We start from the raw sequence: 27,518 nt of genomic DNA on the forward strand, positions 1-27,518 counted from the left end.
GAGCCAGCCAGTGGGGATAGTGTTGTGTAATAATGTGAAATGACATTATGACAGAAGAGGAAGTCAGAGTTGTTCATCACCTGGACATGTCTTATTTTACAAGGTTACGCACCTTTTAGCACACCCCTCCATGCACGCACACACACACCTTTCTCTCTGCCCTCTCGCTATCTATATCTCACACACACATTCCATCTTATACCAGCCCAGTCCTGTGTCTTCAGTTTGTTTTACAGTATACTAGAGTTAAAACATGGGGTAGTGGTAGATTACATACCAGCTGAGGCCCTGCAGCAGCCAGTCTTCAGGAGGTCCAGACTTGCAGTCTTAGAGGAGAGATGGTCAGTGTGATGATAATGGATGGAGTCTGTACGACTGGAGGAGCTGATCACTTCACAAAACAACATGTTGCCATGCTACAAAAGTCTGTATAAGTTCATGAGAGAAAGGGGGAGGATGACAGGAAGGACGAAATCCATTTACAACAATATACACTACATGACCAAAAAGCTTGTCCGACATCTCATTCCAAAATCATGTTCATTAATATGGAGTTGGTCCCCCCTTTGCTGCCATAACAGCCTCCACTCTTCTGGGAAGGCTTCCACTAGATGTTGGAACATTGTTGCAGGGACTTGCTTCCATTCAGCCACAAGAGCATTAGTGAGGTCGGGAACTGATGTTGGGCGATTAGGCCTGGCACGCAGTCGGCGTTCCAATTAATCCCAAATGTGTTCGATGGGGTTGAGGTCTGGGCTCTGTGCAGGCCAGTCAAGTTCTTCCAGACTGATCTCGACAAACCATTTCTGTATGGACCTCGCTTTGTGCACGGGGGCATTGTCATGCTGAAACAGAAACAGGAAAGTGCCTTCCCCAAACTGTTGCCACAAAGTTGGAAGCACAAAATTGCCTAGAATGTCATTGTATGCTGTATGTAGCGTGAGGATTTCCCTTCACTGGAACTAAGAAGCTTAGCCCGAACCATGGAAAACAGCCCCAGACCATTATTACTCCTCCACCAAACTTTACAGTTGGCACTATGCAAATCCAGATTTGTCCGTCGGACTGCCAAATGGTGAAGCGTGATTCATCACTCCAGAGAACGCATTTCCACTGATCCAGGGTCCAATGGCGGCGAATTTTACACCACTCCAGCCGACACTTGGCATTGCGCATGGTGATCTTAGGCTTGTGTGTGGCTGCTCTGCCATGGAAACCATTTCATGAAGCTCCCAACGAACAGTTCTTGAGCTGGTTGGTAGTGAGTGCTGCAACCGAGGACAGACGGCGGTCCCATTCTGTGAGCTCGTGTGGCCAACCACAGAGTTGTTGTTGCTCCTAGACGATTCCACTTCACAATAACAGCACTTACAGTTGACCGGAGCAGCTCTAGCAGGGCAGAAATGTAACAAACTGACTTGTTGGAAGGGTGGCATCCTATGACGGTTCCACGTTGAAAGTCACTGAGCTCTTCAGTAAGGCCATTCTACTGCCAATGTTTGTCTATGAAGATTGCATGGCGGTGTGCTCAATTTTATACACCTGTCAGCAACGGGTGTGGCTGAAATAGCAGAATCCACTCATTTGAAGGGGTGTCCACATACTTTTGTTTATGTAGTGTAGCTTGTAAGAGAAGACAACAAATGAAATATGATATGTAGACCTGCAGGCAGTTCTATATGTATATATCAGAAAATAACACACAATCCCATTACTGCAACATTTATTGACTCACACACTCCTTCACTCATTCTCACGAAAACACACACACGCACATTTAAAAAGCAAGCTGCACCCAAGTATAGTACAATTGAAGAGTGGACATCACAAGATTGCCGAATGAAAAATACGCTATATGGGGTGTTAATGAGGAAGCTCCATGGTACAATGCAACATTAATTACAGTGTACACACAACCGTCACAGTCATTCTGTTGCAGGGATACCCACCTGCATGCTGTGCAAAAAAACAATCATGGTCCACAAGGACCTGATTTAACATAAGAGGTATATAATATATGCATGTTTTGGCAGTACGAAATAAAAAACTCATCTGCAAAACTAACTCATCGTCATCATTGAATCTCAGTGTACATTTAGGAGGATGCAGAGAGAGCATAGTGAGTCCAAGAAGACGCTCTGAGAAGGAGAGGGATGAGGAGGAAGAGGAGGAAGAGGTAAACCAGCCGAGGAGGAGGAGGAAGCAGGAGGAGGAAGCAAGAGGAGGAAGCAGGAGGAGGTGGTTTAGCAGGAGGAAGGTGTTAAGGAGTTCTGAGCTTCCTGACAGTTCTCTTAGACGTTGCGGAGCTTTCCGTTGCCACCAACAACAGACATCGGGTCTCAGATATAGAGTATATACAGTACTTCTGACGTCATCTAATATGTGATATACCAGGTAACATTCAACCCCTCCCTCTTCTCTCCTGTCTTCTTACAACATGGGAACTCTGACTGAGGAATGCTGGGTGGGAGTCAAGAGCAGAGGTTGATGGAGGACGCTGGTGGTGTAGGTAAGTGTTGTGTGTGTGAAGCCTCATGCCTCTCCATCTTGATCAGATGGTGGTCTAGCCTGCAGGCAGGGCTGGGGCACCTGGGGGTAGGGGCCAAGCCCAGGGAGGGTAGAGGTCCATTATCACCAGCACTTAGCCAAGGGAACCATCTGGGACGGTCTGATCCGTCGACTGGGACTGAAGATATCCTTCACCTCGGTCTCCAGCCTCACTCCGGGGACCTTGAAGACTGATACAGCTGTGAGAGCGGAGGAGGTAGAGGGGGTAGAGAGAGAGACAGATACAGAGGGAGAGAGAGAGAGAGAGAGAGAGAGAGAGAGAGAGAGACAGGCAACTTTTTCGGCTTCACATCGTTATAAAGTCAGGTGAAAAAGTTACTCGGCCACTTCACCAACCGCAACAAAAAGATAAACATCTCCCACACTGACTCCTAGAGAAGCCTCATAGGGCAGTTGGTCTGACAGATACCGATCATGGCAGCTTAGAACCCAAACACCACCACGCCCCCCTTTCAGACTTACTGGCTACTAGCTGGGACGCGATCAAAGTTGGGTGTGGTCACAGTCCAGCTAGAGCCCCACCCCTAACAACTACAATGACTTCTCTTCTCAACACTTGCTGCTGCTCGCCACTGCTCCAGTTATATTGTGACACATTGTGTGAAGGTAAAAGGGCTACTCATTACTACTAGTCTGCTTCTAGGCCTTCTCACTTCTGCCCTGCCGAGACATGGCATCATTAAAATACGTTTGTTCATCCTGGAGAGAACATTCTCTCCCCACGCTCTTTCACTTCTTAGTCGCTCTCTTTCTCTCAGTTGCCGCTCTCGCTCCGTATTCTCCTTCTCCGCTCTGTTCATTGATGTCTCTCCCCTACTGCCTCTTCTCTCTGTCTGGGATGCTATGCGGAGTAGTAGCAGTAATGATGGCTCATTATCGAAAGAGCAGAGTGTGTGTCTTTGTGTCTGTGTGTGTGTGTGTGTGTGTGTGTGTGTGTGTGTGTGTGTGTGTGTGTGTGTGTGTGTGTGTGTGTGTGTGTGTGTGTGTGTGTGTGGACGTGTTTAACTATACTTGTGGGGATAGTATACTGGGGACATTTTGCTGGTCCCCCACAAGGTCAAATGCTATTTCTAGGGGGTTTGGGGTTAAGGTTAAAATTATTATTAGAATTAGGGTTAGGAGTGTCAAGACGTTGGCAGGAGCTAGGGTTAGGGTTAGGAGTAAGGGTTAGGTTTAGCGTTAGGAGCTAGGGTTAGGGTTAGGAGCTAGGGTTAGGGTTAGGAGTAAGGGTTAGGTTTAGCGTTAGGAGCTAGGGTTAGGAGTGTCAAGACGTTGGCAGGAGCTAGGGTTAGGGTTAGGAGTAAGGGTTAAGTTTAGGTTTAGCGTTAGGATCTAGGGTTAGGGTTAGGAGCTAGGGTTAGGGTTAGTAGCTAGGGTTAGGGATAGGAGCTAGAGTTAGGGCTAGGGTTAGGGTTAGGAGTTTGGGTTAGGGTTAGGAGCTAGGGTTAGGCGTAAGGGTTAGGTTTAGGGTTAAGGTTAGGTTTTTGAGTTAGAGTACGGGTTAGGGGTTAAGGAAAATAGGATTTTGAATGGGACTGAATTGCATGTCCTCACAAGGTTAGCTGCACAAGACTGTGTGTGTGTGTGTGTGTGTGTGTGTGTGTGTGTGTGTGTGTGTGTGTGTGTGTGTGTGTGTGTGTGCTCCTGGGCGTGCATCTGCCAGCATGTGTGTGTAGGACACATTCAGCGGGAAGCCTACTGCTCGACCATATCAGACACTGTATCCAATTGGGCTTTGTTCCTATCTAATACATTCCTCCATTTCACTAATATCTATCCTAGTACTCCCTGTACTCTTCTTCTGTTCACTGAATATTATTTCTATGGCCTTGAAAAACACATCTATGTTTAAACCAAACCAGGCAGACTGTCAGCGCGATAGACAGACAGGTGGAGAGAGACTTCAAATGCAACTTTGCTTACTTATACATGCATTTTCCTGATATATATATATTTAGCCACCCGAGAGCTGTGGAGACAGTCTGATCTTTTCAAAGGAACCATCTGTGCTCACAGTAGGAAGCTCGTGTCTTTAATCATGCGTCGGATGGGTAGACTGTTTAAGTGACAAACTGCACTGGAGTTTATTGCAACGGAGTGCCAATCTTTCTCACTGGGAGGGAAAAACAGAGAATATTGATGGGGGGAATCAGAGGAGAGAAATATATGCACATGAATACGCACGCACACGTACAAGCACATGCTTAATCTCCCACATGTGTACACACACACACACACAGACAGACAAACACACACACACACACACCACATTACGCATCACGTGACTGTTGTTGCGGTGACAAAACACACATTCTTATTGCATAGATAGATTGATATGTTATGGGTTTTACTGAGGTGTAGTGACACACACCCACACATACACTCACTGTCTCGTAGCTGCATGATGGGGGGCGGTAGCGTGTTGAAATAGGGGTGCTGCAGTGCATCCTGGGCCGAGATGCGGTCTCGTGGGATGGTCATCAGAATCTGCTGGGCCAGGTCCTCTGTCTTATAGGGCAACTGGGACAGTCTGAGGGGGGAGCAGAGGGGACTATAAGAGATACACACACACACACACACACACACACACACACACTGACGGACAACCCCCAATAGATACACATACTTTATGTAAATTATTTTACATCCATAGCTATTAGTCATAAAACAACAACCCAGCTACACTTCTCAGGCATTTACATTAATTCAAGTCAATTTTCCCTACTGGCGTGCATAGCTCGCGCTTTGTGTGCCTCCTCGCTGTCCTACCGAAGCAACTTTTATTTCACAATGTAATTATCTGCTATTTCTGTGTGTGTTTTTCTGACAGTGTCCATGTATTTGGAGAAAAGAGTGTTTGGTCCCAACAGGGGGTCTAGTTAATTAAATCCATGGCTAGAACAAGAGAGAGAGGGGGAGATGGGCGGGGGAGAGGGGATGGGCGGGGGAGGAGATGGGCGGAGGGGGAGAGATGGACTCCCATTCATCCATCTTGAAAAGACCTGCATTAAAAATCACACCATAACTCCCCTGAGTCTCGCTCAAACACCCGTCTCTCTCTCTCTCTCTCTCTCCCCCCCCCCCCTCTCTCTCGTGCTGTGCAGCAGGACTGACTTTGTTGATGACCATGAGGATTCTCTCTTTCTTATCTCCCGTTCTCTCTCTCTCTGTCTCTCCCTTATTCACTGTCTCTCATTTAAATCCATTAGATCCATATTCTTAGTAATGTGTTTCCCTATTGCAGTGTGATTTTTTTCAGACTAGACTGCATTAATGTGTTATAGACTGTTGAGTGGGTCTCATATTTGTTATGACAGCGAGTCAGAGACTACTCCAGACATCCTCTCTCTCCCATAACCCGACTGTGTGTGTGTGTGTGTGTGTGTGTGTGTGCCCGTGTGTGTGTGTCTGGCCCCCCTGTGGGCTGGTACAGGAGCAGAGCTGTGTTGGGTCAGATGTCATCATGTTGGGAGGAAGGGGGAGAAAGGGGGAGGTAGGCGGGAGGAGGGGGGAGACGCGCCTGGCCAGACAAAGAATCTCCTGTTACCACAGGGCTAACTGCCCACCTCTGGACCACCCTCACCTCCCCCTCCCCAGCCGGAGGCAATGGAATGGGCAAACACACACGGCCGTCCAAAACGGAGTAGTTCCATACCCTACACTATGTACACATGTATCCAAACTCTACCTTTACAGTAACTTATATACTGGAGCGAATGTTCACATTTGCAGGTTGCTGAGATAACTTGTGCATGTTTGTATAATGTAACTAATCTGCAAGACATATTAAAACACATTCACATAGTTCTGACAGAACACTGAGCAAACTGATTTCACCGCACCTTTTCCAAACATTCCTGAATTGCTGGGGCTCACATGGTTGAAACCATTCTGTAGGAAGAGAACAGCACAAGCAGGTTAGTTAGGAAATGTTTGGCCTGCAACTATGGCTGCAAAGGCAGGCAAGATGGAACAGTCAGCCCACAGGACACTAAAAAACAAATATCTGTGTAAACTTACGGTGAAGTAGGCCTTGTTCTCTTTGATGATTAATGCTACAGCTATGGTATCCTGGCGGCCAGACTAAGTGAAACATGCTTTGGCACTACTGATCGCAATTTGTGGTTTCTGGGCCCTGGCGTAGAGTTTTAACGGTTGGATAGCCGGTGCTTTGGACAGCCCCGATGCTCCATGATGAATTAATAGTCAACCGTGGAGATTAAACTGTTTGAAAATAAAAACACATTTTTTGAAACAGAAATGTATGTGCTCAGTCTCTCCTGCAGGGCGCAACGGAGCATAAACAAACACACATTTTTAGACAGGCATTCTCTATAGTACGGGCTAGCTATCACTTTCCCCTGGCCAGTCAGGTCACTGAAGGAATATTTTCCCAATATTTTCCCTCTTCCCTTCTTGGCCTCTCCCTCTTCTGTGCTGGCCACCCGCTCTGCCCTGCTGAATGCTGCCCAGGCCTTTATCTATTGGTCCATTCAGCTCCCACATCTGGAGAGGCCCAGCGGTGCCAGCAGCAGTCAGGGGGCCAGGTAGGGAGCTAGCCAGGAGGGAGAGAGGGGGAGAGGAGGAGATACCTAGGGTCATGCCCACACAAGGACATCCAACATGGGTGTCCTAAAACACCACAGTAACGTGCATGTGCACACGCACGCACGCCTGCACCCGCTCCCACACACACACACACCTTCCCCCCGCCCCCACACTGCTGTTTTCCCCCTATGTCAGCTCGTTCTCTACCCCAAACACAGCAGATTGGTACAATATGTTTGAGTCTATAGCTGTCAGACACAGAGGTTCTAAGTCCAGCCATCCTTCATGCCCAGATTGCCCCCCCCCCACCCCCCCACACAGACAAGGCAGAGAAAGCTGTCTGGCTCACCCTCTTGCCTGTGTGTGTGTGTGTGTGTGTGTGTGTGTGTGTGTGTGTGTGTGTGTGTGTGTGTGTGTGTGTGTGTGTGTGTGTGTGTGTGTGTGTGTGTGTGTGTGTGTGTGTGTGTGTGTGTGTGTGTGTGTGTGTGTGTGTGCGCGGAGTTGGTGCTTGCACACTGCTCTAACGCTCCATGGGCTTTCATACTGCTCAGCTAAAAACCGCTCCGGGCTCACAGGGAGAAAAAAGAAGCCACACCAAATTAGCTCCATTCATTAAAATCCCATTTTAACCAACACCCATCTATTTGTGTGACGACCTGGACCAACCAATTGTTTTTTAAGTATTAAAACCAAACCAAGTATTTGAATAAACATGGAAAGGTGAATGTAAGAATGTCATATTAAACAGCATATAAACACTATAAATAGGTCAGAAGCCAGACAGGAAGCCTAAGAGGGAACAAAAATGAATTATTTTGCCTATATTATTTCAATGATTTCAAGGCTATAGCCTACAAAGAAATACATTGTGAAGCATTTGTGAGTGCGACACAATAGGCTGGTAGGGACATAAAGTGCTCAGCATTTAAACAACATTTTGTTGTAGTAAATCATTATAGTCTATAAATTGTGCATATAGGCTGCGACTTCGAATGAAATACAAATTAAACAAAAAATGAAAACCTTTTTAGAAACATGAGTTTGGCCAGTCTGTGGTTTCAGGCGATGGTGCCTGGAGAGCCGGTCAGCAGCGGGAGAAAATCCTCTCCACAATCGCAGAACAATTGGGGATGCTAAACACCCTTTTGGCCATTCGTGCCAGGTTGGGCAGAGATGACGAGTTGTGTTTTTTTTCTTCTATTGGTAGGCTTAAAGGTTTTTTAAGGCAAAATTACAAAATGAAAACGGAAAGCTCCTTGAACGTGGGAATATAACAGGCCTATTGGGCCAAAATCAATTATGGCCTATTGTATAGATAATAGAACGAAAATGAACAAAACGTTTAAGTTCATAAATACTTTGCTACAATGACACACTTAGTTATCTACCCACCTATTTCCTTTCTTTTAGCATGTGCATATAGCATGCTTTTGGGATACGTGTCTTTTCAGATTCCACAATGATTCTAAATCCTCGTACTTCCTCTCTTGCTCTTGGAAATCCTCTTTGTAAGTCACCTTGATTTAGCACCTGTGTGTTTTATCAGTTTCTTTATGAAAATATTGAGGGAACTCCGTGACAGTAGCCATAGCATGGGGCAATAGCAGCACACAAGTAGACTACAAACGCATGCAGAGGCGGGCGTTCCCTGAGCTCGTAAAGTGAGCGCTACGGGAGCGAAATTGGAGCGGGCGAGAAGACCGACGCTCCAGCCTTTGAGAATCTCGCTCCACACTCCAGTCAAATTGGGCACGCTCCGCTCCAGCTCCACTCTGCTCACATATTCCAGTGTGTACAAGCATCTGCCTGTCTTGTCTGTCTTCTCATCTCCCAACCTCACCGCTCTGTTTGCGTTACACATATTTTATACAGAACGTTCTCTTCTATACTGCCAGACCTTTCTACTAGCCCATCTTATCACCCCCAACCAATGTCAGAGCCCTTATTGAACTACATGGGGCAGCGCAGACAGGACCCACTGTGTAGTTTGGAGATTAATCTATGCATTTATTCAGCATTTATGAATCTTATGTTTATTTATTAATGTTTGCTGAGGAACTTTAAGACTTTAACAGTCGGAGGTTTTGAATTCCTATGGGTCTAGTAGGGGAGGAATTAGCAGAGCCAGAGAGTAACCCATATTTTCTGCAGCTGCAGCGCAACACACGCATGCACACACGCACGCACACACACACACACACACACACACACACACACACTCTTGTATAACTAACCTTGTGGGGACACAAATTTCAGTCCTTCAAAATGCTATTTTCCCTAACCCCTAACCCCAAAATCTAACCTTAGTCCTAGCTCCTAACTCTAACACTAATTCTAACCTTAACCCTAAACCCCCTAGGAATAGCATTTTAACTTGTGGGGACTAACAAAATGTCCCCAGTTGGTCAAATGTTTGTTTGCTTACTATACTTGTGTGGTATAGTATAGTATATTTTCTGCAACTGCAGCGCAACACACACACACACACACACACACACACACACACACACACACACACACACACACACACACACACACACACACACACACACACACACACACACACACACACACACACACACACACACACACACACACACACAGTCAGCTGTGAAATATGTCACCCTCGAATTCCCTTTGTAGCCCATTACTGGAAGAGTGGGAAGACAGGCTGACTCAGGTTCAACTCAGCATGACGTTTCAATCTCAGGGATGGATGGAAGAGTATAAAAGACTGACAAGCACACACAGCTGGGTATGGTGTCGTTGAGCATGGTTTACAAGGTGAAAGTGAGAGATCAGCATAGGCGAGTCAGAGGAGTAGAGCTCTGTCCAAACCCACACAGTCTGGAGGTCCATTTGAAGGTCTTCCTCGTTCCTGTCATCATTCTCTCTCAGACCAAAGAGTTAACTCCCACACATAGCCTTCACACTGACTCCTCTCGCAGGTGTGTTTGTCGGCCACACATGCATCTCAACTCTCTTGAACCACAGTGCTTTAGAAAGAGCTAAAGTACTCTCTTCCCACCGCCGTCTTAAATGCCACGAGTCTGGAAAGCAAAAGTAGTACCATAGACAAATAGACCCACAGTCCCATACAACCACAATAAAAATGTATCTCATTGACTTCTGCTGCCCCCTAGTGGTTAGGGATTAGCCACACAGCAAACCACGAGTCTAGTCTGCTGTGGTTTATGTCAAGCTTTATTAAGTGTGTAGATTAGAATGTAGATTACCCAAACTAATCCCTCCCTGACCCTTCTCTGATCCAATGGGAATGACTGTATTTTCTCAGCAGCACATAGATTGGATTATTGTAATGGTCATGAGGGAGGAGGAGGATGAAAGGAATGAAGAAGTTCTGACCTGGTCTGAAGTTGGGCAGCTCGTTCACTCCTGGCCACGTCTCCTCAGTCGGGACCCCTACGACCTGCAGACAGACAGAAAGGGTCCAGAGTGAGCCATCAACCGTCATCTCTACTAGTTTTTATGGATCTACACTCTTGTAAAAAAGGCTTCCAAAGGGGTTCTTCGTCTGTCCCCATAGGAAAACCCCTTTTTGGTTCCAGGTAGAACTCTTTTGGATTCCAGGTAGAACCCTTTTGGGTTCCATGAAGAACCCGCCGTAGAAAGGTTCTTCCTGGAACCAAAAAGTGTTCTTCAAAGGGTTTTCCTATGTGGACAGCCGAAGAACCCGTTAAGGTTCTAGATAGCACATTTTCCCCCAAGAGTGTAGAGAGGGTGATGCCATTGAAAAGAGTGAAAGGGGATCCTACTCACAGCCCATATTTTCTGCAGCTGCTCAAAGACGTCTGCCACCCCTGGAAAGGCTGGCGACCCCTGGAGCATCTCAATGAAGATGCAACCAGCTCCCCTGGAAGACAACACAGGATTGAGAGAGTCATTTAATAATCAGTGAAAAGAGAGAGAAGGACGGGACATCATTCTTCAGTACCTCATAATCGGCACAATAAGTGAACTAATTTGGTAAAAACTAAGGGTAGGTTTTGTATCCTAAGAAATCTATTCATAGAGGGCAAAACATAGCGTAGAAAAAGAGGATGAATTCAAAAATGTATCCTTGGTAAAATATTAAAACACGAATGCAAATACCTAGGTTATGGCCAACACATTTGATCATTGCTTTTAAATTACTACCCTGTTGCTACATTTCTCTTTGTATTCAAAGTCCGTAAACAACATGTGGTCCCAATCTCTCCTATTTGGAAAGGTCAAATAGAAACCTGCCCAGATATCATTAACATTAATGCACAGGACGGTTTATACCAACGCTTATGCTATTCATTAGTACAAAATTCCTTTAACTCCGGGGGGAAATAATATTTTGCTTAGGAGAGCAACTCTAAACGTTTGTTTTTCAGTATGGCACCAAAACATCGTTAGACGAAGGCCAAGAGGTTAAACTCTTCTGAACACGCAACATTCTCTGAGCCAACCTGAGGTAACTCACTCTGTAGGAGAGTACTAATGGCAACACTAATGACAGCTACTCTAACACCACCACTGATGCCGCCTTCAAAACAGCTGGGAACTGGGAACTAGGAAATCTCCGACTTCAGTGCGTTCAAGACAACTGGGAACTCGGGGAAAAAACCCCAGCTCCGACTAGGGAAAATCTTTTTGAACGGTCATCCAACCCGGAACTCCAAGTCGGAAACTCAAGCATCTTTCTAGAGCTCTGACTTTCCAACCTGAAGATCACCGACGTCATGATTTGACCACGTTTTTTCCCCGAGCTCCCAGTTGTCTAGATAACACCATGACACAGTGGTCTAAGTAGTTATGTCATCTCTAGAACAGTGTGGTCCAGTGGTATTCTGGTGCTATTCTGGTTCAGTGCTGGTGGGTTCAGATCTGGCTGCCCAGTGGGAAAAAGCTGACTGAAATGACGTTATTGCAATCTTGCCTGCAGGGTGGTTGGTTATGGAGGATGTTCAGACCCTGTCCAGATATGTCCAGTCCACTCACCAGATGTCCAGAGCAGTGGAGTAATCAGTGGAACCCAGGAGAACATCAGGAGGCCGGTACCACAGAGTCACCACCTCAGACGAATAGGTCTGGCACGGGATGGACTTGGACCGGGCCAGCCCTAGTGAATACAGACGGATCCATATAGTTATAACATGAATACAATACCACATATAACATAGACATAACACCACCTGTATACAGACCAAATAACACATTAGAAAGAGAGTTATTAACAGAGTTCTACCATGTGGAGCTAACGTTACATGTGTGGGTTAGGTTAGGGACTGTACCTGACTTTTAAGCCACCATAGGCTTCTTCAGAGTTGGACAATGGACTAGCAGGAACTTCAGAGGGTGTGGAGGGGTTGGCTAGGGTTAGGGTTGTGGGTTAGGGTTGAACTGGGATCTGGACATGAAGCTAGGATTAGGGTTGTGATTCAGACTAGGATTAGGGTTGAACCGGAATGTGGACATGAAGCTAGGGTTTGGGTTTACCGAAGTCAGCCAGTTTGAGCTCCCCCAGGTAGCTGATGAGCAGGTTCTGGGGTTTGAGGTCCCGGTGCAGGATCCTCCGACCGTGGATGTAGGACAGACCCCGCAGCAGCTGGAACATGAAGATCTGATGGGCACACAGACAGACAGACACACAGACAGACATGCAGGAAGAGTATGGTCAATGGTGAACAATTCAAACAATTGAAAGAGCAGAGGACAGATTTTAGGGTGAGAGGGAAAAGGTATGGTATTTGTTGAGGTTCTGTTTATCGAAATATTGAACTTACCCTGGCATTGTAGGAATGCAGGCCCCCTGGGTGCTGCTTCATATACTCAGCCAAGTCTGTTTGTACATACTCAAAGACAAATGTGAGTGCCTCTTTGGTGTGGATGATGTCATGGAGCAGGACAATGTTGGCGTGTTTCAGGCCTTTTAGGAGGGAAGCTGGACAGACAGACACAGAGCTAATACCAATTCACTTTGTTCACAGTGGAAATGGAATATGATAAGCACGTGCAATTCTCCTAAACATGCTAAAGCTAACATGACTTCACTTCAGCTCCTCTCCCGGGGGTTCTCTGAGACATAGAAGTATCAATCCTGTTCTGCATGTACAGTATGTGCCTCCTGGAAAAGCTCTCACCCTCTCGGATGGCAGTGAATGGCACGCCTTCTTCAGTCTTCATACGGATCACCTTCAAGGCCACCAGGTGCCCGTTTATCCTGAGGGCAGAGGAGAGGAGAGTAACAGAGAGAGTGAACTCCCCGCAGCTCAGTTATGGTGAGAAGATACAGGCAAATATAGTAATACAGGCAAATACAGTCATCTATTATAATTTATAACGGAGAGATACAATTCATGACCTCAGTAAATGTCAATGAAAAACTCAAACGAACCTCACCTTCCATTTCTGCATTGCTGCCAACCAATCAAATCACATCTCCTACCCGACCGAAAAACTCTTTATCTTAGTGCAGCTGTGGCTTTTGGCAGCTCTCTGCCTGGTCTTCTGGAGTCTGACTTTATGAGTTAATAAAGCTCTCTGCCTGGTCTTCTGGAGTCTGACTTTATGAGTTAATAAAGCTCTCTGCCTGGTCTTCTGGAGTCTGACTTTATGAGTTAATAAAGCTCTCTGCCTGGTCTTCTGGAGTCTGACTTTATGAGTTAATAAAGCTCTCTGCCTGGTCTTCTGGAGTCTGACTTTATGAGTTAATAAAGCTCTCTGCCTGGTCTTCTGGAGTCTGACTTTATGTGTTAATAAAGCTCTCTGCCTGGTCTTCTGGAGTCTGACTTTATGAGTTAATAAAGCTCTCTGCCTGGTCTTCTGGAGTCTGACTTTATGAGTTAATAAAGCTCTCTGCCTGGTCTTCTGGAGTCTGACTTTATGTGTTAATAAAGCTCTCTGCCTGGTCTTCTGGAGTCTGACTTTATGAGTTAATAAAGCTCTCTGCCTGGTCTTCTGGAGTCTGACTTTATGAGTTAATAAAGCTCTCTGCCTGGTCTTCTGGAGTCTGACTTTATGAGTTAATAAAGCTCTCTGCCTGGTCTTCTGGAGTCTGACTTTATGAGTTAATAAAGCTCTCTGCCTGGTCTTCTGGAGTCTGACTTTATGTGTTAATAAAGCTCTCTTTCCTGAACACTAGCATAACGTCACCAAAGATTTATATAACTAAAGCAAGACAGACCACAGCCTGTCGTTTTAAATGGGAACAAATTAGTCATAGTGGGCGGAGCAAGGAGGTGGGCAGAGCCAAGCACAAGCTAACAAGATCATATTGTCACGTTCTAGCATACATTTGCATATTTCCGTTAGGAAACGCCTACTGTGTGAAGTGGGCGTGTGCAATAACTAAATAACTCAATTCTCCTTCTAAACAATGCAGTTTTTTATAACTTCGGCAAAGGGTAAAGTCTACAAAACTTAGTCCACTCTATTCGTAACAGATTATACTTTTGGGAACCATAAACTGTATTGAGATCAAATGTTTAATCGATGAGAACATTTGCAGAATGTCGGCCAAAATCCATCTCGTTCCATCTTCTCCCACTGCTGGCCAGTGGGCTTCCTCTCACTACCATATTTGGTAGTGAGTGGAAACGCCAAGCGGATGCTTCACATCTATACATCCGGTGAAATATCTGTTCTATCTGTGACGTAACCTCTGGCAGCCTCGGCTGTGTGCTGTTTGACCGTATGAAGTGAAAGCACTGTGAAAGGATTTATATGCTCTGTGCTCGTTAGCGTAGAACCGTCCAATAGATCTTCACAAAAAAACCTTGTCCTTCGTCAAACGAACAGCACAGGGGACAAATAGGGCCACTCAAATCAATACCAGCTGACATAGCGGTTTAGTTTGTAGGGATAATGTAAAAGATGGGTCATATACGAACGACTACATTGACCTATTGGATGTAATCAGGGTGGGTGATGTAATTATTGAGCTGTTCATCAGTGTTGAGTTGTGGTAATGTCTGGCTTATAGCACCAAAACTGACTCCGCTTGCTCTTTGGGGTCAAGGTCGGGTTACTGCATAAGCACTTGAGGACAACTGATTGATTGATTGATTGATACTGACCGGCTGATTCCCTTGTAGACTGTAGCATATGTCCCCTCCCCTATCTTCTCCAGGTTCAGGTAGGAGTTAGCTGTGCCAAACTGTAGGCCTGTTTTCTGTGAGGACGGACACAAATGTGTTAGGTGGGGTAAGGTGCCGACCTCAAACATTTACAGTACATCTTCATACTGACAGAGTGAGGTAACTGCAGGTACATTCCAGATCTGTTTGTACTATCTTGCCAAATTCTAAAGTCATTGTCACACACCATAGTAATCATACAGGTGTGTCAAAGCGGGGACCGAGAGACTGAAAAATAGCTTCTATCTCAAGGCCATCAGACTGTTAAACAGACATTACTAACACAGAGGCTGCTGCCAAAATACAGATTTGAAATCATTGGCCACTTTAATAAATGGACCACTAGTCACTTTATTAATACCACTTTAATAATGATGTTTACATATCTTGCACTACTCATCTCATATGTATAAACTGTATTTTATACCATCTATTGCATCTTGCCTATGCCGCTCGGCCATCGCTCGTCCATATATTTATATATACATATTATTATTTCATCCCTTTACTTAGATTTGTGTGTATTAGGTAGTTGTTGGGGAATTGTTAGATTACTTGTTGATATTGCTGCACTGTCGGAACTAGAAGCACAAGCATTTTGCTACACCCGCAATAACATCTGCTACCCATGTGTATGTGACCAATAAAATGTGATTTGATAACAGATCTGGGACCAGGCTAACCTTCCCAGTGCTCACCCATTGGAAGTCCTGATCAAAACTCTTTCCCCCCATAGGGTCACTGTTGCTGCGTCCTCTCTGGACCGTCAGCCTGCGGACCTGCAGCGTGTGGAACCAGTGAGGCTGGGGCTTGGAGTAGGACGGGTCTGCCTCATCCAACTGGCCAGGTTTAAGAAGAGAGAAGAGAGAGACAGACAGGAGAGAGAGAGTGGTGGATGCAAGTTAACACATGGCAGACGAGAGAGAGAGAGAGAGAGACAGAAAGACAGACACAAGAGGAGACTGTTATGGGTTGAAAAGTTTCTCAGCCTCCCCACCAACTGTAGCTAACACGATGAAAGATACAGTGAACACTGAGCATACAAAACATTAAGAACACCTGCTCTTTCCATGACATATACTGACCAGGTGAATCCAGGTGAAAGCTTTGATCCCTTATTGATGTCAGTGTAGATGAAGGGGAGGAGACAGGTTAAAGAAGGATTTATAATCCTTGAGACAATTGAGACAAGGATTGTGTATGTGTGCCATTCAGAGGGTGAATCGGCAAGACAAAATATTGAATTGCCTTTGACCGGGGATATGGTAGTAGGTGCCAGGCGCAGTGTCGAGAACTGCAAGTTCCCGTGTGTATCAAAAATGGTCCACCCCCGAAAGGATATCCAGCCAACTTGACACAACTGTGGGAAGCCTTAGAGTCAACATGGGCCAGCATCCCTGTGGATCGCTTCTGACACCTTGTAGAGTCCATGTCCAGACAAATTGAGGCTGTTCTGAGGGATAACGGGGAGTACACCAAACACTAATGTTTGGTGTACTCAGTGTGAAAGTCACAGTAGAGTACAGGACGTTTCAACGTGAGCTGTGCTGATACAGAGGCCTGTGATGTCCCATGGGAACGTCATCCACCACCGTCAGGGTCTACGCTATTCAATGGAATTGCTTTCCTCTGTTCCTGTCGACGGCACCTTTTCCCAAAATACATTTGTTAGACACAGCAGAATGTGTGTTGTGGATTCTCTGAATGTTGTGGACAGGCGTGGGCGAAGAGAAAGAGCTCGCATCCCTCCAGGGCCTAGAGAGACAGGCAGCCTGCTGTTGTGATGACACATCTATTATTGTAACTGGCCATCTTGCAGCTAATCAGCTAGAATACATTACCCACCAGCTTTGTTTACAACTTTGGCATAAAAACAAAAACTTACAAGCTAGCTGAAAGAATCCCTGGCTACCCCGAGAGAAAAGGTCACTGTCAATGCGGAGGTAGCCTCCTGGGTGGCGCAGTGGTCTAGGGCACTGCATCGCAGTGCTATCTGCGCCACCAGAGTCTCTGGGTTCGCGCCCAGGCTGGGCAGGGTTCGCGCCCAGGCTCTGTCGCAGCCGGCCGCAACCGGGAGGTCCGTGGGGCGACGCACAATTGGCATAGCGTCGTCCGGGTTAGGGAGGGTTTGGCCGGTAGGGATATCCTTGTCTCAGTATGTAAAAATGTAATAAAATGTATGCACTCTACTGTAAGTCGCTCTGGATAAGAGCGTCTGCTAAATGACTAAAATCTAAATGTAAATGTAAGGTAGCGGCGTTTTCCGAGAGTGAACTCCCCGTCGGGAGCGTTTCACCGATCCTGTTTGATGTGTGCACAGGGCACACTGACAGACAGAGAGATATCACTAAAGACACGACAACGTTGACATCATGACACTCAGTGTTAGTGTCCAACGACACTGACAGTAATAACACAGTGGCACCAGCCATCACCCTAACCAAGCCTGCAGAATCAGACACACACACACACTCACTGCTACCTCAGCAGATGGTAAGGACACGACACTCCTGCTCTTGGGAGATGGGGGCTCCTCCATTTCCTCCTCCTCTTGCTCCTCCTCCCTCCCCTCCTCCTTCCCTCTTTCTCCATCTTCTTCGACCTCAACACAGCACCAGCAGCAACTCCGGACACACACAGCAGCCATGGCCCTGACCCTCCATCTCAAATCCTCCATCTTCCTCTCCTTCCTCTCTCACTTCCTAGAAACTTTCTCTCTCCCCCCTCTCTCTGTCTCTTTCTTTCCTGTTTTCGGTGCGGTGGGTTGGCGCTGAAGCTCATATGACTAGCATGAGTCTGGCTCCAATAGCACAGTCCCATGACCCCCTCCCTATCCCAGTAGCAGAGAAACACCATGGAACTCGACCTAATTTGAACAACAGTGTCCATTCAAGTCAGCACAAGCTGAAGAAGAGACGACGAGTGTGTCACGGTGTGCGCCTGTGTTTGTGTGTGTAAAGAGAGGAACTCATAGAGGGAAATCTAATTTGAGTTTTTTTATACGAATGAACATTCTATTTCTGTTCCATTTAAGGGTTGGTGGAGGGGGAAGGGGTTCTGTCTCATTTCCTCTACACACCACCGGAGGCTTCTCCCCTGTCTTCCTCTCTTGGATTTCATTCAATGGAATCCCAAATATGTGCATGGGGCATTCCGAATATAATACAGCGAGTGATTGATAGAATTCCTCAATTATCTCTCAACCGCCATCGCTCATTGCTCCTCCGCCCCTCCAGAAAGTGTTGAAGTGGCGAAAACACAGCTTGAGGCCTAACACCAGCGAGCTCCAGATCCATTCCAGCCTGTATGAGGGCGAGGTGTGAGGACTGAGGAGGATTGCGCGTGAGAGGAGAGACCAGCGTGTGAAAACAGTCTCCCACAGAGTCGCCATAACCTGCCAATCTGAACCACTAACAGATTTTATTCTCTGTGGTTGACTTTCCCCATTTTCCTAAAACAGGTTATTTCCCCTCAAACATTTTCTTAACTGCATACAGTACAAAACATTTCTGTGCAGGTTTCGGAGGAAACAGGGCAGTTAGTACCACCACATAATGATGCTTTTTGGGAGTGCTGAGTGGTCCATGTAGGGCAGCAGCAAATGGGAATTAGCTCCATACAGAGTATAATTACAGTTTTAGTAGTAGAGGACAGGTGTTACGGAGTTCCTCTCTCTCTTCATAAGAAGAGGTGGAGTAGTGATCGAGCCAAGGCGCAGCGGGTTGTGAATACATGATGATTTATTAAATAAACAAAACAGACAAAGACGAAAACGAACTATACTTGATATAACTAACAAAATAACAAAACGATGTAGACAGACCTGAACAAACGAACTTACAAATATACGAAGCACGCTGACACAGGAACAGACTACATAAACGCACGAACAAACCGAAACATTCCCGTATGGTGTAACATCGACACAGACACAGGAGACAATCACCCACAAACAAACAGTGAGAACACCCTACCTAAATATGACTCTTAATTAGAGGAGAACGCAAAACACCTGCCTCTAATTAAGAGCCATACCAGGCAACCAAAACCAACATAGAAACAGATAACATAGACTGCCCACCCAAAACACATGCCCTGACCTAAACACATACAAAAACAACATAAAACAGGTCAGGACCGTTACAACAGGACAGAGTTGAATGTAGAGCTCAGAGGGGAGGCAAGGTTATTTTTGTCTCACTTTCTTTTCAGAGACGTATAATGTAGAATCTCACGGTGCTCTTTCCGCTATGGGGAGGAGACAGGACTTAATGGCCCTTGAAATAAAATCCTCTCCAACATGACTCTCTCTCTCTCTCTCTCTCTCTCTCTCTCTCTCTCTCTCTCTCTCTCTCTCTCTCTCTCTCTCTCTCTCTCTCTCTCTCTCTCTCTCTCTCTCTCTCTCTCTCTCTCTCTCTCTCTCTCTCTCTCTCTCTCTCTCTCTCTCTCTCTCTCTCTCTCTCTCTCTCTCTCTCTCTCTCTCTCTCTCTCTCTCTCTCTCTCTCTCTCTCTCTCTCTCTCTCTCTCTCTCTCTCTCTCTCTCTCTCCAGCAGGGGGCAGTGTTGACTATTCTTTTCATCTTCTCTCTCCCCAGGCGGGACGGAGGACGCCAGAGAGAGGGAACAACAAAGTACGTCTAACTGTCTCAAACTCTTGTCTCAAACTCTTGAATCTGACCCTTAAAAATAGTCTTTCGTAAGTGTTTCAGTCAGAGACAATAACACAGGGTATCTTACCTCCTCATATCCCAGCTGTCTTTGCTTCAGACCTGCCAGGAACAAAAGACAGAAAGCATGAACTCTTGGATAGAACACTGGTTAGAACACTAGGACAGAACTCTTGGATGGAACACATGGATAGAACACATGGTTAGAACACTAGGATAGAACACTTGGATAGAACACATGGTTGGAACACTTGGAAATAACACTTCGTTAGAAAACTTGGTTAGAACACTTGGATAGAACACTTGGATAGAACACTTGGATAGGACACTTGGATAGGACACTTGGATAGAACACTTGGATAGAACACTTGGATAGGACACTTGGATAGAACACTTGGATAGAACACATGTATAGAACACATGTATAGAACACATGGTTAGAAAACTTGGTTAGAAAACTTGGATAGAACACATGGTTGGAACACTTGGTTAGAAAACTTGGATAGAACACATGGTTGGAACACTTGGATAGAGCACTTGGTTAGAACACTTGGTTAGAACACTTGGTTGGAACACATGGTTGGAACAGTTGGTTAGAAAACTTGGATAGAACACTTGGATAGAACACATGGTTGGAGCACTTGGTTGGAACACATGGTTGGAAGACTTGGTTAGAAAACTTGGATAGAACATTTGGATAGAACACATGGTTGGAAGACTTGGTTAGAAAACTTGGATAGAACACATGGTTGGAACACTTGGTTAGAACACTTGGATAGAACACATGGTTGGAACACATGGATAGAACACTTGGAAACAACATTTGGACCAAACAATTTGGACCAAACCATAAACTTTAAGATCCTGTGTTACAAGGATGCTACAATGTCTACTGCTGTTATCGTTGCTTTATAATCCTGAATTCAGCTGAAGATAGAATTTAACATTAAGTCCACTGTGGTACAATTCTGTAGCTGGGAGATTCTAATGGAATGTGAAGAGTGGAGCAGAAATGTCAAATTAGAGAGGAGTGTAGCAGGGAAGGAAGGAGAGGATCAGGAGGGAGAGAACGAGTGACAGGAGAAAGAGATGAAAATGTGTGCGTGTGACATGTGAGTGGTGATGATGATATAAGTTGGGAAGAGAGAGACAGATAGACAGAGAGACAGAGACACAGAGAGACAGAGACAAAGAGAGACTTGGAGAGAGACACAGAGAGAGACACAGAGAGAGACACAGAGACTTGGAGAGAGACACGGAGTGACAGAGAGAGACACAGAGAGAGACACAGATAGACGGGGAGAGAGACAGCAAGAAAGAGATACAATGACCGAGAGAGAGAGAGAACTTGGAGAGGAGTCTGGGTCGGTAGCTCTTTCTCATAAGCGACAGTCAAAGTTTGCAGAAACATGACTGCTCCTTATCTTCCAAATGGGAAGACATCGCTCTACCCATCCAGACAAGACATTACCTTTAGGGCTGCTTACTTCAATAACAATAGGCTTTACAGAAAGCCTTATTCTCTGTATAGCAACACATGTAGTATGTAAACAGAATAGAATACAGTAATATAAAACTATAATTGTTTGTCAATAATTGATAATATCAATTTGATATGGGAAATTATTGAGGGTATAAATGTATGTTGTTGTTCATATAAAAGCCATATCTATAAATTGACACATTGGATAATTAAACCCATACAAATATGTTCCAGTCTAAATATGTTCAACTTGGAAGAATACAGTACAGCTGGCACATTGCCTTTTCCAACTAACTACAACTCCTCTTGGCTCAGCATGTGCAGCCATGGACAAAGTCAAGTTATAATTAGATTGGGTAGAAACTAGGAATGCAAACCAGGAAACGGAGGTCATGATCTGAGCAGTATAGTAGCAGACATCCTGGGGTAGGGATGTTCTGGTATGACTCTGACTGAAGGGCATTGGACTGAGGTGAGGTAATGTAGGCACCATAGAAATAGAATTCCTAGAACGGAGGCCTCCCGAGTGGTGCAGCGGTATAAGGTACTGCATCGTAGTGCTTGAGGCGTCACTACAGATCCTGCTTCGATGCCACGCTGTGTCACAGCCGGCCGTGACCCGGGAGACCCATGAGGCGGCACACAATTGGCCCAGCGTCGTCCGGGTAACGGGAGGGTTTGGCCGGCCGAGATGTCCTTGTCCCATCATGCTCTAGCGACTCCTTGTGGCAGGCTGGGTGCCTGCCAGCTGATTGCGGTCACCAGTTCGGTGTTTCCTCCGACACATTGGTGTGGCTGGCTTCTGGGTTCAGCGAGCAGTGTGTCAAGAAGCAGTGTGGCTTGGTAGGGTCCCGTTTCAGAAGACGCATGGGTCTCGACCTTCGCCTCACCCGAGTCCGTAGTTGCAGCAATGGGACAAGACTGTAACAACCAATTGGACATCATGAAATTGGGGAGAAAAAGGGGCATCAATGTCAATGATGTCATGGTCTGAGGTTCTATGACTGTTCTAGGGATTCTATTTCTATGGCATAGGACTATTTTTATGTTAGGGACCCATGGAGAGGCTGTGTGTGGAGTGGTATGTTTTACCCTCTCACCACTTCTAGGTTAGGATATTATATTATTGCTACTAGCTCTGCCTTGGTACAGCACGTCACTGCAGTCAGGGTTATTTATGGAGGAGAGATGGAGGCACAGAGAGACAGTCGCTCATGCTCCATCACACTCCGAGCCGAGCCCACCATTCACCACCTACCCTCCTCCGTCCATTCCTATCCCTCTATCTCGCCCTAATACAGACCCGTACATACAGATAGCCCTCATCAGTATTCCTGAGGCAGAACAGAGCAGAGTAGAGTGGGACGTAACTATTGGAGGTGGACAGTTGTCACAGGCAGGCAGGCAGGCAGCCTCCAGGCAGCTGGTTAATCCACTACCCACTGGGAGCAGCCTGGGGGGCCTCAGTGCCAGGCAGGCATATGTGCACCGGACCGAGCCGCTGTAGCCCTCCAGCCAGGTCTACCAGACAGATACAGATAGACATCACAAAGATGGACACCATACAGGTACAGCTTGAGGGGTTCACAAAAAGTGCAACGTTGCCTATTGTCCAACTCACCCAGGGGGGAGTGGGGGTTTGAGGAGGGGATGAGATGTGTCAGAGAGAGAGAGCGAAGCGGAAAAAGCACACAAACACAGATTGGATTCTTCAAGAACCCACTCCTCAACGAATTGAGGTTGAGGCATTTTTGGGGGGAGTCGACGTGTCATTGATGCTCTTATACTATTTCCTCTGAGCTCTATTGGAACTGGAATGCCCGGTGGCGTGTCCCCCTCGTAGCCAGTCTTATAGGTTAGCCTACACTGGAGCTTTGGCCTTGGCACTTTCCTTCTATAATCTTACCTCTGGCGTACTATCATACTGTGTTGTGTGGGATACATGGAAAATGGTACAAGTAAGTAATGATTCAAGACACGAGTAAACTTGCGGTCATGTGTAGAAGCAGTGTACTAGCAGCCTAGTGTACAAACATACTATCAGCCTCTCTGAATAGCATAGAGATAGGCGCTCGTTTGGACATCCTGTGAGATATGCTCCCAGGCCAAGCCGCTGTACATCCTCCTGATACCAGATCTCTCTCTTTGACAGAAATGTGCAAAGCACATCCGAGTCTCTTCAGATTAGAGAAAACAACAATTTCCTTGTTCAAACTGACAGGGCAAGAGAGAGGAACATTGTACACAGAAAGGACAGCCAATAACAAAATCACTTAGCATAGTTGCGATTCAAACCACACACAACCAATGTGGCGGAAAAACTGGTTGGAGGACGTGCCATTGCATTTGAATTGGCAGTGACCCTAACAGATTTGCCCTGAGTTTTTTAGAGGACTACAGAGCACTTACTTTATTTTGTTTACACTGCTGCTGTGAGATGATGAATTATTCATCTCCGTCTACAGAACCACCTGCATCCTGCTTCCCCAGCTCTATAACATTATATCTACCCTGAGTGTATAACAGCACTATAACTACCCTGAGTGTATAACAGCACTATATCTACCCTGAGTGTATAACAGCACTATAACTACCCTGAGTGTATAACAGCACTATATCTACCCTGAGTGTATAACAGCACTATAACTACCCTGAGTGTATAACAGCACTATAACTACCCTGACTGTATAACAGCACTATATCTACCCTGAGTGTATAACAGCACTATAACTACCCTGAGTGTATAACAGCACTATAACTACCCTGAGTGTATAACAGCACTATAACTACCCTGACTGTATAACAGCACTATATCTACCCTGAGTGTATAACAGCACTATAACTACCCTGAGTGTATAACAGCACTATAACTACCCTGAGTGTATAACAGCACTATAACTACCCTGAGTGTATAACAGCACTATATCTACCCTGAGTGTATAACAGCACTATAGCTACCCTGATTCTATAACAGCACTATAACTACCCTGAGTGTATAACAGCACTATAACTACCCTGAGTGTATAACAGCACTATAACTACCCTGAGTGTATAACAGCACTATAACTACCCTGAGTGTATAACAGCACTATAACTACCCTGACTGTATAACAGCACTATAACTACCCTGAGTGTATAACAGCACTATAGCTACCCTGACTGTATAACAGCACTATATCTACCCTGAGTGTATAACAGCACTATAACTACCCTGAGTGTATAACAGCACTATATCTACCCTGATTCTATAACAGCACTATAACTACCCTGAGTGTATAACAGCACTATAACTACCCTGACTGTATAACAGCACTATAACTACCCTGATTTTATAACAGCACTATAACTACCCTGACTGTATAACAGCACTATAACTACCCTGACTGTATAACAGCACTATAACTACCATGACTGTATAACAGCACTATAACTACCATGACTGTATAACAGCACTATAACTACCCTGAGTGTATAACAGCACTATAACTACCCTGATTCTATAACAGCACTATAACTACCCTGATTCTATAACAGCACTATAACTACCCTGACTGTATAACAGCACTATAACTACCCTGAGTGTATAACAGCACTATAACTACCCTGAGTGTATAACAGCACTATATCTACCCTGATTCTATAACAGCACTATAACTACCCTGAGTGTATAACAGCACTATAACTACCCTGAGTGTATAACAGCACTATAACTACCCTGAGTGTATAACAGCACTATAACTACCCTGAGTGTATAACAGCACTATAACTACCCTGAGTGTATAACAGCACTATATCTACCCTGATTCTATAACAGCACTATAACTACCCTGAGTGTATAACAGCACTATAGCTACCCTGACTGTATAACAGCACTATAACTACCCTGACTGTATAACAGCACTATAACTACCCTGAGTGTATAACAACACTATAACTACCCTGAGTGTATAACAGCACTATAACTACCCTGAGTGTATAACAGCACTATATCTACCCTGAGTGTATAACAGCACTATATCTACCCTGAGTGTATAACAGCACTATAACTACCCTGAGTGTATAACAGCACTATAACTACCCTGAGTGTATAACAGCACTATAACTACCCTGACTGTATAACAGCACTATAACTACCCTGAGTGTATAACAGCACTATATCTACCCTGACTGTATAACAGCACTATAACTACCCTGAGTGTATAACAGCACTATAACTACCCTGAGTGTATAACAGCACTATATCTACCCTGATTCTATAACAGCACTATAACTACCCTGAGTGTATAACAGCACTATAACTACCCTGACTGTATAACAGCACTATAACTACCCTGAGTGTATAACAGCACTATAACTACCCTGACTGTATAACAGCACTATAACTACCCTGACTGTATAACAGCACTATATCTACCCAGTACCCATCCCCCCTGACAACCAACCTCCCCCCTAGGAACTGGAACCACCTGCACCTTGATGCCTTAGCTGTCTACCTTCCCTCCCCCTGACAACCTGCACCCACCATGGGGGAGATGTGGGTTACCATCTTCTCTTCCACTCAGGGAGAAAAACACATCTTCTTACCTCATCCTTCACCTCTCTCCTCACCCCTTTCCTCTCCCACTTAGCGAGCAAAACACCCCTCTGCTCCCGCTGGGGCTGCCTCTCCTCCTCTCATCACCCCTCACATGTCTTCTCTCCTACTTAGGGAGCGACACAGCCCCTCTGCTCATCAGCATTTTTATGCTTTATTCAATAAGCCGTGGGCTTCCTAGCTGCACCTGCAGATCGGCAGTATAACTTGCCAGTCCGTGCCAAGCTACTGACACTTGGAATAGTCCGGTCCCTAGGGGTGCCCTATTCCCTGGAACACGGCAACATACCACGCTACAACACCCGACCCTGTTAACGAGCTGCTGCCTGTCATTACCTGAAGAGTGTGTAAGGATAGTTGTCATGCCAACAAGTTAGGCATTGTGTTCCCTAGGTAACATACAGTACCTTCCCCATGCATGTGTATCTTGGAATCTGGCATAGTACAAAGATGGAACACAATAAGCATAGCAGGTTAATACCAACGAGAACTCCGTAAATACTGTTTGTGGGTATGAGGAAGCTTGAGCAAGCACTGTTCGATCCCCTAACCCGACTGGAGTCAGTGTGGTACTGTTTCTAGGGAGGGTAGGTTCGACTGATACTCACCCAGGCGATGGAAAGCCTCCGTGGCTGCATGTCGTAGGTTCTGCATCCCAGTGTTGGTTCCTGCCTGGTGGTGCTGTGGAACCGCTATAGAACCTCACTTACACCCCGGGCATCCTTAGAACTGGACCCAGCTCCAGCAGCACTCTCACCTCAGTCACAGCCCCTCCTTGTCTTCAGAAACCTAGGATGTAAACAGCTTTAGCAGCACAGACAGGATTTTCCTATTTTTCCTTCTCCCTCCTTCCTCCTTCTGCCTGAAGGTGCTCTTGCCTCCTCTATTGCTCTCTCTGTTTTGCTCTCTCCCTCTCATGATATGAGCGTATCCTCCCTCTCTCTCCCTCCTTTCTCCCTGTCTCCTCCTGCTGCCAGTTCCTCTGCTGCCTGGGAGACAACATTCAATAGCCAATCAGCGGCGTCAGATAGGAGACACTGCCCAATGAGCTCTCAGTGGAGGAGAGAGCCGGGGCTGCTGGTGTGTTTTGAAAGGTTGGAGCTTGAGCATTGTGTTCAGGGAGTCACTAATGTGTGCGTGTACTGTGGGCTCCTGGGGGCAGAAGTGAGCCACGCTTTTGATCACCTTCATTACAATAACTCAAGCATAGATTGGTTAAAAAAAACACATCTAATTTGGCACACAGAAACTAGAGGCCGTGAGTTACTTGGTCAAAAGGAAAGGCACCAATTGGCCAGTAGTCTCACTTAAACCCACTTAAATATTCGCCGACCTGTTTGACCTAGAGACTTGAAATGTAGCTGTCCTTCCTCATGCTGAACAAATTTGCGTCAAGGACCCATAAGGTCCATCAGGATAGATTTTCCTCCATCTTGGACATTTTGGAAAACCTGAAAAACGTATTCTCATGACCCATAAGTCCACAGAACACCAAGTTTGGTATATAGGCCCATGGTGCATCACTTAACTTAG

The 27,518-nt window shown here is 45.8% G+C and overlaps 1 protein-coding gene across 1 annotated transcript; it reads right to left on the reverse strand.

Annotated features, from left to right (window-relative positions):
• Nucleotides 1-1,706: 1,706 nt before the first annotated feature.
• Nucleotides 1,707-27,076, reverse strand: LOC129840749 (cyclin-dependent kinase 15). Its single transcript, XM_055908901.1, has 13 exons — nucleotides 26,594-27,076; nucleotides 19,979-20,010; nucleotides 15,941-16,081; nucleotides 15,183-15,277; nucleotides 13,248-13,327; nucleotides 12,891-13,048; nucleotides 12,604-12,727; nucleotides 12,106-12,226; nucleotides 10,897-10,990; nucleotides 10,483-10,546; nucleotides 6,411-6,459; nucleotides 4,956-5,098; nucleotides 1,707-2,747 (listed from the first exon to the last, which is right to left on the reverse strand). The coding sequence occupies exons 1-13, from the start codon at nucleotides 26,637-26,639 to the stop codon at nucleotides 2,632-2,634; spliced, it is 1,263 nt and encodes a 420-aa protein (XP_055764876.1). The 5' UTR covers nucleotides 26,640-27,076; the 3' UTR covers nucleotides 1,707-2,631.
• Between the last annotated feature and the right edge of the window lie 442 nt (nucleotides 27,077-27,518).

This window comes from Salvelinus fontinalis, chromosome 41 (assembly GCF_029448725.1).
Source record: "Salvelinus fontinalis isolate EN_2023a chromosome 41, ASM2944872v1, whole genome shotgun sequence".
NCBI lineage: Eukaryota > Metazoa > Chordata > Actinopteri > Salmoniformes > Salmonidae > Salvelinus > Salvelinus fontinalis.